The sequence below is a fragment of the Lytechinus variegatus genome, chromosome 14 (assembly GCF_018143015.1).
Source record: "Lytechinus variegatus isolate NC3 chromosome 14, Lvar_3.0, whole genome shotgun sequence".
NCBI lineage: Eukaryota > Metazoa > Echinodermata > Echinoidea > Temnopleuroida > Toxopneustidae > Lytechinus > Lytechinus variegatus.
The window spans coordinates 17,882,881-17,896,459 of record NC_054753.1 but is presented as its reverse complement, the minus strand read 5'-3'; the positions used below and the strand labels follow the sequence as shown (position 1 = coordinate 17,896,459).

At 37.2% G+C, this 13,579-nt stretch overlaps 1 protein-coding gene across 1 annotated transcript; it reads right to left on the bottom strand.

Annotated features, from left to right (window-relative positions):
- Positions 1-1,769: 1,769 nt before the first annotated feature.
- Positions 1,770-10,407, bottom strand: LOC121427418 (clumping factor B-like). The gene is made up of 7 exons (XM_041623801.1): positions 10,173-10,407; positions 7,357-7,742; positions 6,527-6,734; positions 4,981-5,118; positions 3,530-3,795; positions 3,112-3,180; positions 1,770-2,208 (listed from the first exon to the last, which is right to left on the bottom strand). Exons 1-7 carry the CDS (start codon positions 10,328-10,330, stop codon positions 2,150-2,152), a joined length of 1,284 nt encoding a protein of 427 aa, XP_041479735.1. The 5' UTR covers positions 10,331-10,407; the 3' UTR covers positions 1,770-2,149.
- Between the last annotated feature and the right edge of the window lie 3,172 nt (positions 10,408-13,579).

Genomic DNA, 13,579 nt, shown 5'->3' with positions numbered 1-13,579 from the left:
CAGAAATGTGGTTTTCTTTTTGAAACCCAGATACCCCTCGCCAAATGAGTTTTTGATATCCTTTCTTCAAATTGTTTTTGCTCACTCACACATAAGAAATAAGCTAATATCAGATGAAAGAGGAGATTCTAAGCTGTAAATTGGTAGGTCACATATCTATTCTATTTATGATAAATGGTCGCTAATCTCGGTTTCGTTTATTCTGGGACGCACTGTATATTTCCACAAAAAACAGTGAGACATTTTCCTTTTTTACTGGTACTAAGAAAATTATTCCACATAGTTGCTTTCTTTTTGTCAAAGGAGGGCCGTAGGCCTATATGACTCTTACTAATTATATTTACTACACATGAAGTGATACAAGACAAAACCATTTATTGGATATCCAATATCTATGCTTTTCTGCAAATATATTTTTAAAAGATTGTTCAAATATACATTGTGCTTTAGAAAAAAAATCATGCTTTTCTTGTCCATGGTTATTACATACACATACAAACCAAAGAGGTAATTCAAGTTGGGATAGACATGCCGTGCAAAACTCGACTGGAGAAAGTAAATTGAGCGGAAATATCATAATTTTGATAGTATTCATTTAGTTGATTTCTTCTTTAATTATGGTATTGCCAACTCGCTCCCCCGGTTTATTTTGCATTTGGTCTACTGCCAATTTGTCCAATTGCCAACTCGTCTACTATCATTAGGTCTACCATCAGTTCGTCTACTATCCACATGGTCTGATTGCAATTTTGTCCACTCACTATTTGGTCCAAGTCCATACACCAATTGGTCTAATTGGGCAAATACTAGTCGGTATTAGACCAACTGGTGATATAGACGAAGTGATAATGGACGGAATAGCATTAGACTTTATGAAGGCTGACCATGTAGGGAGTGGAAGAATAAGCCAGTTCATAGTTCCACTCTGCGCATGATCTGAAGATTCTGCGCATGATCAGAAGGTCATTTGTACTAAAATGACATGGTGGTTTAAAATTTAATGAGATAAGCACCAACTTGGATGTCTCGATTATTCATATATTCTTTTGAATTGTGTTTTTCATTTACATCCCTAAAAATACAACAATGCGTACACGAACGATTGGTATTTCACAGTTTGCCAAGTACAATGTACAACATGCTACATATGCATTCAAAGTAGAAATGCAACAAATACATTCATAGATTATTAATTGATTGTAGCCCAGGTCACTATCCCACAGTTAAGCAATTCATAGAACAGATTTTCATGATTGATCGATAATGAATATAATTATTCTTTTATAGTGCATAATGTGAGTGAAGTCTCCCTATGCACTATTTAAAGAAAATAAAAACCCTGAAATGATTAAGATAGAATAGTAGGGCAAACTACATAATAAAAACAGAAATAAAAGATGAAATGTGAATCATAAAAATCAATTCTAAAATGAGTTATTAGAGTTTGTGATTCAGGAACAACAAAATGTCTATCCTTAAAGGCGCTGTCACATCTCTCCATAATCACCTCCAACAAAGTTTGGAGCATGTTCAAAACCTTTCTGTGTGCAAATCAGATTTGTGTGTGCTTCTGCTGGCAACTGTGTGCTAGATACTGTCAATGGGGGCACGGGGCGGGTAGCAAAAATAGTTTCCCCACAAGGCTTGCACAGAATGATGTGACCTGGTAGGTGTTTCATAAAGCTGTTAGTAAAGTTACGAACGACTTTACGCATGACTGGAATCTGTTCTTGGGTCATAACTCAATTACATAGGGATATCAGATAGCACAAGAAAGGATCACCAGTCGTGCGTAAAGTCATTCCTATCTTACGAACAGCTTTATGAAACACCCACCAAGCCTTAAGCGGCTTACAAAAGGAACTGGTTGGCTACTTCATATTATTCCTTGAATTGGACATGTCAACTGATCATGCATTAACCCATTAACCAATCGTCCTTTCTCTTCAACTTCTCCATGATCCAATGTCAAACGAAACTTAGAAGGGCATCAAGTCACTCATGGAAATGAACAATCGGCTCAATCAAATCAAATGATCCATGCTGACGATGAAAAGGATTATTCATTCATTTTCAGTTTTATTCATTCAGTATCGCCTCTTCAGTTTACACTTATGGTATCCTCAAATGTTCCAAGTTTACTAAAAGTTCACTGGCTTGTTTCACCTGCTCTGATGCTTCTCTTGTTCCTATTTTTTCTCCTCTTTTCTGTTTGAAAAAAAATGAAGATTATAATTCTTGTTATTGGTATTAAGCATTTGAATGCACAGTTTAAAGAACAAACTCCCGTAATGGTAATAACAGATAATAAAATGTTCACAGAATTACAGTGTAATGATCAAATGAAGGTCAGAAAAATTACTGGTACTGAATAAATGATTATCCGTTAAAAGTCCCATATGTTATTTCCTGTATTAGCTATGCCAAGAAGATCACATGGTTATGAAATTAACATAATGTTTTAAATAAGCATTCTGGCCTGAGACTGCTTCTATCAGTTTCCACTTTCCAATCAAAGTTTGATTTCTATACCAGAACTCGTACTTGGAGAAAAATGAAAAGCAAATTATAGTGAGAGTTTGAAAGAAATCGGACAAGAAATTAAGTTATGGCTGCTTAAAAATTGAGATCCCCAAGTCTATGTAGATTTCAAATTAGCAAGGGGCAAGGACAACTTCCCATAGGCCATGCACTTATTTAGCAAGGATTGTGTTTTTCTCCTAAGTATAGATTCCCCTAAGGTAGTAATCTAAATACAACCCATATAGTATATTGTTTATGCCCTCAAGAAAGAAAAATATAGTTTGAATTAAAACTTAAAGAAAAATGCTATTTAAGTCAATTTATGTACTGGAGTATTGTATATGGAAGAGGTAGTCCTTGCCTTACATAACTATGTCATCACATATGCGGCCAATTTGAAGTCTTCCATGGGTAAAGTGATTACCAATATTTACAACATTAAAAAATTCATAACTGTCTTATCATTTGTCCGATATTGTTCAAACTTTCACCTATCAACTTGTCTGATTTTTCTTTTTCCTCTAAAAACAGGTTTTTATTTGCATTGGATTCCACTTTAAATGTTTTAACCTTATTATGAATACATACCTTTTGGGTTGTGAAAAGCATGGCTTGGTTTACCCTGGCGTTTTAATAACCTTGCTTTATGCTTCAGTGCTGGGGGGAAAGTCAAAGAAGAAAAGATATGTTTAGTTACAAAAGACAAAAAGTCCAGTTTCATTAGGAATTGTAACTATGGCAACTGGCATGGTAACAAACAGGGCCCGGAGACCAATCTTATTCTACTTAAGATTTTGTTGCTTGCTATTCATAATATTCTTGGATCAGCACCACAATACAGTCTTTCATCTATCAAAGGCAAAAATAAATATCAGACACCTTTGGAGCAGAGAGGGATGTTAAATGATAATGTGATATGCATTATACAACAACTGCATTATCATTATTATTCTGTAGTTTATGAACAAAGATTTCATAACTGAACAGTCATGCAAGGAAAATGTACCTGATTCTCGTTTAATTTGACCCCCGTACATCTGCTGCTGCAAGAACTCCAAGGCCATGTCCGATTTAGGTGGGGGCGCCCTCTTCTGTCTGGATATTGCATGGACCTCGAAACCTTCGACCATCTTCGGCTCATCGGCAGATAGAGGAAGGAAGTCGTCGCCCTCGTCAAAGTCCATTTCGCCATCCGAATCAAAGACCTTGTGATGCGAATCCCTTTTGGGATTTTGTTGGGCCTGAGTGGTAACCGAGGGCAGAGGGGGTTGGCTAAAATACGAAGAAGATATTCAAATTTCACTATTTGATCTGAACAAAGATATATACAGGATAACAGAACTGATTATTATCCAGAATCTTGCTTAATTTGTAAATCATACAAGTATAAGGAAATTGTTTTCGGAGATAAATACACAGAATAGGTATATCCTACATGCTGTAAATTTAGAAATCTTAGCTTATCCACGGCTCCACACTAGCTTTTGTTCTTGGTGGCCAAATCGGTCCACCAAAATCATCAATTTCATATTCTTGATGGCCCGTAGAGCAAATTTAGTGGCCCTAAAACAATAGAAAACGACAGAATTTACCAAAGCTTTGGAAGCCCAGCCGGGCCGCCAAGTGTTGGCTTTTACAGAATTTTGGTGGCCAGACTTTCTGCTAATGTCGAGCCCTGTTTTCTACAAAAAAAAATGTCTTTTCAAGATATCAGGAAAAAATCAATTACCCTGTATATCTTTTTTTTTTCATGTTTATTAGTATGTGATTCTTGGATATAGAGAACTTTCACAAATGAATAGTCTCAGAGGGTTGAAAAATATCATTGTCCCCACCCTATTCCTACATGACATTATATTTTTACAGTACTTAAGAAAAATTGAAAAAAATAAAAAATGAAAATTCACCATAGAATACAGAAAAAGGATGTATACTTGCATAAGTCTACTTTCTATGTGTCAATTATTTGTCCAAGTTTAACCAATTTTTTTACTGAATTAAGCCAAATGTGTTATACATGTATACAGGTACCCTTGGAGGAATCTAAGTGACCACAGACACATTTATTACTTAAGTTATATTTGGTCATTTTGCCTCCGACGAAGATTCTGCTAGGATCGAAAGCTTAGGCCCCTTTTGACTCTCTGTTATATTTGACTTAGAATAGGTATGCTGTACAAAACATAGTCTAAACCTTATATTTTAACCCCCCCCCAAAAAAAAAAAAAAAAAAAAAAAAAATTAAATTTTGGTAAAAAATTAAATTTGGATAACTTAATTCAACAAAGTGACAAACACTTGTAATTTATATGAATGGAACAAGTACCCATCATTTCTGAGGAAATCATTTTTTTTTGGCAATTTTGTAAAAAGGTAGAATTTGTGTGAAATTGCCTACTTATCATGTAAACTTTTGATTCAAACTACACTTATACAAAATAAAGCTGGTCTTTTTACCTGTCTGGTATTCTTGCAACTTCCGATAAAAAGTCTTCAGGTAATCTTGAGTGTCCCAGAGATATCTTCTTCCGCTCTTTCTGTAGCTTCAAGAATTTATCCCGATTCCTTCTTTTTTCCTTGGCTCTTTCCTCCAACCTGTTATCGAGAAAGGAGAGAGAAACCATATACTGTTAAAAAAAAGAATAATATCAAATAAAACCAGCGAAGTCATTCATCATACTCTAGAATTAGAACAGGATGGAAGTACTGGTGGGTGTTTTGTAAAGCTGTTACTATGTCAAAAGCAACTTAAAGATAAATACCAGTTGTGGTAACGATCTCAAAATGAGTTTGAACAAAATCCAATGAAATTACCACCAAAGTGTTTGTACGTATAATATGTGCCAAATAGCTCTGAAAGAAATTCTGTAATTGCTGAGAAATTAGCAAAATAATGGAATTCCACCACATGTCAGATATTTTTCAAAGCAACATTAATAAACTGTCCCACATATGATTTTCTGTGTTAGTGAACATCAGAATTATCGATTTTGAGCTAAGATTTCATAAGATAAGTTCACATTTATATCCCAAATCTAGATGTAAGTTAATATTTTGACAATTAACCTTGATTTAAAAAACTTTCATGAAACAATTGTTTGCTGCAACTAATGACTTTTACCTTTAACAATTGGTGATCCTTTCTGAAGAACTAAATAATACATATGAACATCCAATGTTTATTTATCGTTTACAGCAAAAAGGGATCACCAGTCGTTGGATAAGTTGATGTAACTTATGAACAGCTTTATGAAACAACCGCCTGGTGTTAATGGAATATTCTCATGGTTCCAATTTTTTGTAATATGGCAATTTTAGTTTATTTTCAGTAGTCAATCAAAGGTCTTTCTTGCTTTTAACGATTTTTTTTCATTCTTATTGCAAAATTATAAGGATGCTGACCAGAGTGACAAGATTTGGGCAGTTAACATACAAGACACTTCAATGTCAGATCAGTGGCATAATGAGCCCAATATATTCAGATGGCTAAACATGGTGCACAGGGCAGAATTTATAATACGCTGCCAACTCTGATAAATTGTGACAGAATATTGTTTAAAAAATGATATGATATTTCACCCTCTTTCCTTTGGTCCTACTATATAAGACAGGGTTGTGAGTGGTCACAAGAAAACATTTTTAAAAAGCTGAAGAGTGTTGAAAAAAAGCTGAAATAAAAAGAGCTCCCATACTTCATGTACATAGGAAAGCCAAAAAATAAGCTGAAAATATTTTTTCAAATATCTGAACTCTCACATCCCTGATAAGAGGAAAAGTGCAATTGGTTAATATTCTCAAACAAATGGTGAAATACGGGACAAAACAGCAAGGTCGAAAGGGACGCGGGACTAACTGTTAAAATATGGGACTGTCCCTTGAAATACGGGACGTCTAGTCTTCCTGGTGCTGACCCCCATCTTCATCCCCTGTGTTGCAAAACACCTGCAGCTGCTTCACAAAGACAGATTGAAATTTAGGATGCTCAATCAGTCTTAGATCTTACTTTTTTGTTTGTTGTAGAGCTTGTGAGATGGAGTCCAATGCTTCTTGTCTGCTGGTTGAAAAAGATACATCTTGGGGTGCGTCATCATCATCATCGTCATTGTCATCATCACCATCGTCATTGTCATCATCACCATCGTCATCATCATCATCGTCATCACCATCATCATCAACCTCTGTATTTGACTCCTTGCTTTGGGAGGTTATCACTGTGAAGTGGAAGATGAAATTTCTAATTTAGCACACACACACACAAAAAAAACCCTCACACCATTTTCATTATGAAAACCCTTATAATGTTTTTACACAGCTTCACATCAAGATGTAAAACAAATCAGGTAGGAGATAATTTACATTTTAGAGGCTATTTTTCCACATTGGGGGATTACTAAATGGGGAAGGGGGGATTTCTTTAATTTCAAAGGATAATTTTTCATGCAACAAGCAATTACCCTGTCAAAGAATTTCTCATTATCTTGCTGTATGTATAAAACAGACTTTCTAAACTTTTGAAATATTGTTCATGGCAATCTTGGGGTGACTTTTAAAAAGATGGTCACACTAAAGCATTCAATTTGGGAAATTTTCGGGAAGTTTTGGGCTGTGATGTGGGCAAAATTGCCTGTCGCCCTCATGTACTTCCTACATTGAAAACGATAACAGTACGTTCTTTTCTATTTATTTCTATTTATAACACTCTTACAAACTAAACACTGCTCCACAGTAATTCCCATATTACGTTTATAAACAGCATGAAGAGGGGAAAAACACGTTATTGCTAACTTAATTACAGAAAACGCATATTTTCAAATACATAAATAACAAATTTACATCTATTATCTGCATGTGGCTTGGGTGAGCTTGCATCATCACTGTCCATTGCATCGCTCTCACTTTCGCTATCATCACCCTCTTCTCCCTCATCCTTTTCTGTTTCCTTGTTCTTTTCTGAATCTTCCATTGTCGTATCCTCCCGTTCTTCTATCAGGTCATCCTCATCCGAGTCTTCAACTTCCCGTTCTCCTTTTGCTTGTTCCCCATCACTGCTTGTTGAACCTGACTTTTGATGGATCGCATCATCCTCACCAGAGTTAAGGTTACTATGACAACCAACATCATCATCCTCTTCCTCATCTTCTTCTTTTTCCCTGTCGACTTGCTTTGAGGCCAGCCGAGTTGAAAGCCTTTTCTTAGATGTCTTGCTCCTCACAATTTGTCTACAGTAGTAAAGGAAAGGGGATGGGGAAAGAGAAATGTGAAAATGAACACTGTGATTAAATATCAAGGAAGAAATATCTACATCATGACTTGTGTAGATTCAGGCAAGAGCAGCAATCATCAGTAGAGGCGCTGGTCCAAAAATTGGGATTGTCCCAGAAAACAAGGATATCCTCATAAACCAAGACAAATCATGTCTTGATAAATTGAGACTGTCCTTGTTTATGGGGACGTTTTTTTTTCACTTCCCCCTACGGGACAAAGACAGCAATTACGGATATTTAGAGTGCTAAAAATAGATTCAGTGACCTCAATTCCCCCCAGTTCACCGTCTATTTTTCATGACTTACCGTCTTCCAATAATCTTGTTATGAAACCTGATATGTTTACATTGACTAGCACACTTGATTGGTGTCGGCACTTGACAGGTGAATGAACTTTCCTAGATTTCTTGTGTGAAGAAATCCTTATAAACTGAGACAGTCCCTGTAAACTGGGACGATCCCAATTTTCTGACCAGCGCCTCTACTGATCATGGTTTATTTGTAAATGTAACTTTGCCATTAATATGCCACCTTCCATGGAAACTTGTTTCTGAATGGCTGCTGAGCCCTGTTAGTGTTACCATAGTACTCTAGTTGCCATAATGGCAAAGATGGTTGTAAGTCCTTTGAAATGGGTCCTGAACTGTGAAGAAAAATTAAGAATGATAATCAAACTGATATCTTTTTGCAAAATGCCAGGCCTAAAAACATTGAAAAAGGGCTAGGCCTAAAGTTGGCGCTAATGCAGTTTCGCACCGGCCGATTACCAGCACACCTAATCACCAATACTTGTTACCAAATGTCATGACAAGTCTCTCAGTCACATTTCGATGTCAATATATCCACCACTTTTCAAAATATTGTGATCGGGAATGGCTGTATTTCGGTTTCGATCTCAACGTCTTTGATCGACATCGCTTCGCGGATTGCTTGGATTCACCTAGACAGCTGGCAGCCGTCTGTTTCGAGGAGTTTTTTAACATTTTTTAATTTTTTTAATTTCTCCTCGTCCACAGACGGCTCGCTAGCGTGTCCCCGCCATTAGGGGAGGTACAACGCAAAATCCCCCCGGCGGGGCTCATCGATTTATTTGTTTATTTCAAAACGATATATAAAAAGAAACTTACCAAAATGCAGCTTGTTATTTCCTCTTGGCATTAATTGGCATTAAAGTGGTAAAACATCAATTCGAAAGGAACAAAAACAGTGACTTTCCTCGGCTGTCGTGTAGCTCCCAATTCACTCGTTCCTCCGAAGTCGATAATGTACACAAACATATGAGGTGGGATGAACTTCCGGGTCAACTGCTTATCGAAACCGTTGGCCAATCAGATCATCTCTTTTACGTCAGGCTTATGAATATTAATATTCTTTTCCTTTTCAACGTTTCCTCGCGCTCGCCAAGCTATGTGTGACGTAAAGGTCATGGGGCGGAGTCTAACTTTCGCCGGCCACTTTTCATGAATAATTCATTACCAAGATGGCTGCCCACTCTCCGAGTCGCAAGTGTCAACTTTTAGAGACAATCCTCTGAATGCCAGTTTCAAAGCGGGAATTTAGGGTAAGAAACTGTCGTCACTTAAACATTATCACCTAAAGGTGCATATGAATGCACTGTTTGTGTAAAATATCACGGTATTGAGGAGAAAACAAGAAATTAGCCGTGGCCATTGAGCCCCCGTACAAACGACGGTTTAACTTCGGTCTATGTATTTGGTGAGTGAAGCCAACGAAGTTCAGCTGAACAACCAACATAACAGAGACCGAAGCTTTTGGTCTAGGATTCACCGTGCACCGTAATGTTGATATGAACTGAAGTTAGCAACCAAATCATGCGAACATAGTCATAGATTCGCATGCGGCATGCTGGCAGTTCGTTCGCCACATTTTCGCATGATTAGGTTGCTAACTTCAGTTCATATCAACATTACGGTGCATGCACGGTGAATCCAAGCGATCCGCGAAGCGATGTCTACGCCTTGTCGATCAACGACGTTGAGATCGAAGCCGAAATACAGCCTTTCCCGATCACAATATTATGAAAAGTGGTGGATATATTGACATCAAAATGTGACTGAGAGACTTGTCATGACATTTGGGAACAAGTTTTGGTGATTAGGTGTGCTAGTAATCGACCGGTGCGAAACTGCATTAGCACCCTAGGCCTAAACTAAAGTTATTATTAACTTTGATTGAATTAAAGATAAAAACATGAAAAAAGAGTTGTGGAATTGAGGTAGAGTGTGGGCGAGGTAATATTTACACGATCATCTTTCCGACATGTCAAACCGTACAATGTTTCAATTGTCTGGCTACCGGCTGAGTGATCGGTTCATTTCTGTTTCACTTTCACTTTTCAGAAAAAGAGTAAGATCATGACATTACCGTTCAGATTTCACCTCAGTCCCACTCCTTGACTGCTGGGTAAGCCGTGTGCTGTCATTTCTCTTTTGGTCTATTCTCTTGCGGGTTTTCGCGATTTCCAACGATCTAGGACTTGGTGTTGTAACTCCCAGCTCTCTCTGCCCCCTTGTTTTCACCATTTTGAAGGAATAATCTGAAAAAATTCACAAAATCACCACAAACATACCGCACAACTTCTTCGTACACGTACCATTACGTTCGTCCGTAAAACGTAACATGTGCATGAATCGTAGTCTTTTATTCAGACCAACTGGGTTTATCCACAGTGCAGGCAGATATGGGGGAAGTCGCATGCTTGCGGAATTGCGTGAGAGGGGGTAGTCTGCAGCTGTGGATGTGCAAACCCTTCACTTGTGCTCCCCCCCCCCCCCCGGCGGATTTAATAAAAAAAAAACGGGAAAAGGAGATAAGGGAGGAAGAGAGAAAGGGAAAGGGAAAAAGAAAGAAATCTGATGATGAAGATCAAGGAAAGGGAAAAAATAAAGGGATCGAAAAAAGTGAAAAGAAATATAAAGGCCGACAGAAAGAATAGTGAAAATGGAAGGGAAGCGGGAAAAGGAACTTGAAAGAGCTTTTGAGAAAGTACAATATATCCTGAAATATTGTTATCATTTTTATCACTTTCTCTTATTTTTTGTAGTCGCTTTATTTTGATTTGTTTTTTGTAGATTACTTGTTTTCTCCATTTTTTCATAGCTTTGTTAATTAGCATTAAAACTAAGTTTATGGACTTACCTTATACACAAGCATTGCTTTTCTTGGCAAGTCAGTTATCATCTTCTGTATTTGTCAGTGAACTATTCTTTCTTTCCTTTCACTGCTTTCCTACTATTTTCTCTATTACTCTTCTTTCTGTACCGTTCTTTTCACCTTTTTCCTTTACCTTTCCCTTTCCACTTCAGTTTTTTTTCCTTCCTTAATTCTTTCTTTCCTTCCTTCCTTAATACCTTCCTTCCTTCTTTCTTTCCCTTGATCCTTTCTCCCTTCCTCCCTTTTTCTCCTTTGGTGAATTCGCCAGGGGTGTGGAGAAGCTTGCCCCCCCGTCCCTGCCTAGTTGTTTCTTCTTATTTGCAACCAGTCAGGATTGACTATTTTTGCCACAACTTTTGTTCATTTTCAGTTATGTAGCTGATTTTAATTTTTTCCTTTTTCATTCCCTTCTACTTCTCTATCTTTTAATTCTTTTTTTTTATACTTTGTCCTTCCTTTTCTTTTCTGTTATTTTCTTTTTCTATTGAAAATTGTTGTTTTTGATATACGGCACTGCTTGGCTAGTCTGTAGAAAAGCTTTGAAAACAACACACCCTAAATCCGTTGACCCTGCGATTTGCTTTGACCAGTCTTTTAAAAGACAACCCTTTTTTATTGAAAATTTGTGCTTTTGATACAATTAACGAGTGCCCGAGTCCAATTGACCCCCCCTTTAAACACGTTTTGGGTCACGCATGTGTACAGTAATGTATTTGACTCCCCCCCCCCGGGAGAACACCGCCCCTGATTTTGATACTCAGTATCCCTCGGTCAGTATAGGGCCATATGGCATAGTTGTTGGATTTTCTATTTTCATCAAAATTGCCATTTTTGTTGGGATCGATGAGTATGATGTGGGGTGTGTGTTGCAATCTAAAAAATATAGCCATACATTTATGATTTGATATCACAACCAAATTAGGGAATTAAATAATTAAAGGTCAAGTCCACCTCAGAAAAATGTTGATTTGAATCAATAGAGAAAAACCAGACAAGGACAATGCTGAAGATTTCATCAAAATCGGATGTAAAATAAGAAAGTTATGACATTTCAAAGTTTCGCTTATTTTTAAGAAAATAGTTATATGAACGAGCCAGTAACATCCAAATGAGAGAGTCGATGACGTCACTCACTCAATATTTCTTTGTTTTTTTTTATTGCTTGAATTATACAATATTTCCATTTTTACGTATTTGACGATTAGGACCTCCTTGCCTGAATCACAAAATGTTAAAATAATGGAATTCCACGTGTTCAAGGAGGAATGAAACTTCATTTCACATGACAATGAGGAGAAAATCATAATATTTCATATTTCGAACAATAAAAAACAAAAGAAATAGTGAGTGAGTGACATCATCGACCTTCTCATTTGGATGTAACTGGCTCATTCATATAACTGTTTTTTTTTTAAAATAAGCAAACTTTGAAATGTCATAACTTTCTTATTTTACATCCGATTTTGATGAGATTTTCAGTGTTATGTTTTTTTAATTTTTCTCTATTTATTCAAATCAAGTTTTTGCTGGGGTGGACTTATCCTTTAAGAATAAACACGAAAATTGGCGGCGGAAGCCATATTTAGCGGGGGGGGGGGGTCCACCTGAAATTTTTAGATGGACCGTGACAGGTAAAAAAATTGACAAGCAACAAAAAAATGTTGTCAACCAAAATTTTAGGAGGGACCACCTATTTTTTTGACAAGCAAAAAAAATCCAAAGAAAATGGTTAGCAACCAAAATTTTGTTTTATTTGGGGGGGGGGGTCCACCTGATCGAATTTCGGGGGGGGGGAAGCAGCTACAGGAAACAAAATCAACAAGCAAAAAAAAAGTTTCTCAAAAAAAAAATTAGGGGGGGGAGGTCCCCCCCCCGCTTCCGCCGCCTGTGAACCTGGGGCCGATTGCACGAAAGGGTCTTTCCAAGGACTGTCTTTCGTGTCGCCCATCTTTTATGATACGCTATAAGCGGGGTGTTTCTGAAATTTATGATAAAAAATAAGATTCGTTAGCTTGCTTTTTAATCAAATTTTATACAATTTCATGATATATCACATCATTTTATAAACAAATAATTCAGGGGCGGATCCAGGATTTTGAAATAGGGGGGGCGCCAGCGGCGAGGGAGCGAAGCGACCGAGCGGGGGGAGGGTGTGGGAGGGGGGATACCCCCCTCCCACGGCAAGGACTTTTTCCAAAAATCATGTCCAAAAGTCGTATTTTGAGAGCACCTTTAGAAGAAAAATGCACACTTAAATCACTGTAACTTCATGAATAAAAGAATATACAATTTTGCTCCTTGATAATTCGTTGGAATGATTGCTTCGGCGAAACTTAGTTGGGGCGCCCTGGATAATATGCCTCTGAATATACCAGAAAGTGTAAAAGTTAGTTTACATTAAATACAAATATGTCTGACCTATACATTTCAGTGAAAACGTACATGACCAAGGCAGAATGATAATGCTGCGCACGTGGCGCCCGATATAGGGCTTCATTTTTTAGTGAAGAATAATCTCGGGGATAGACATTATCATTCGCCTCGTTGACACTTTCTCTCGCGATCTGTTACTTACAATTTACATGTATTTGCCATAAAGACGGACAAACGCATGTTAC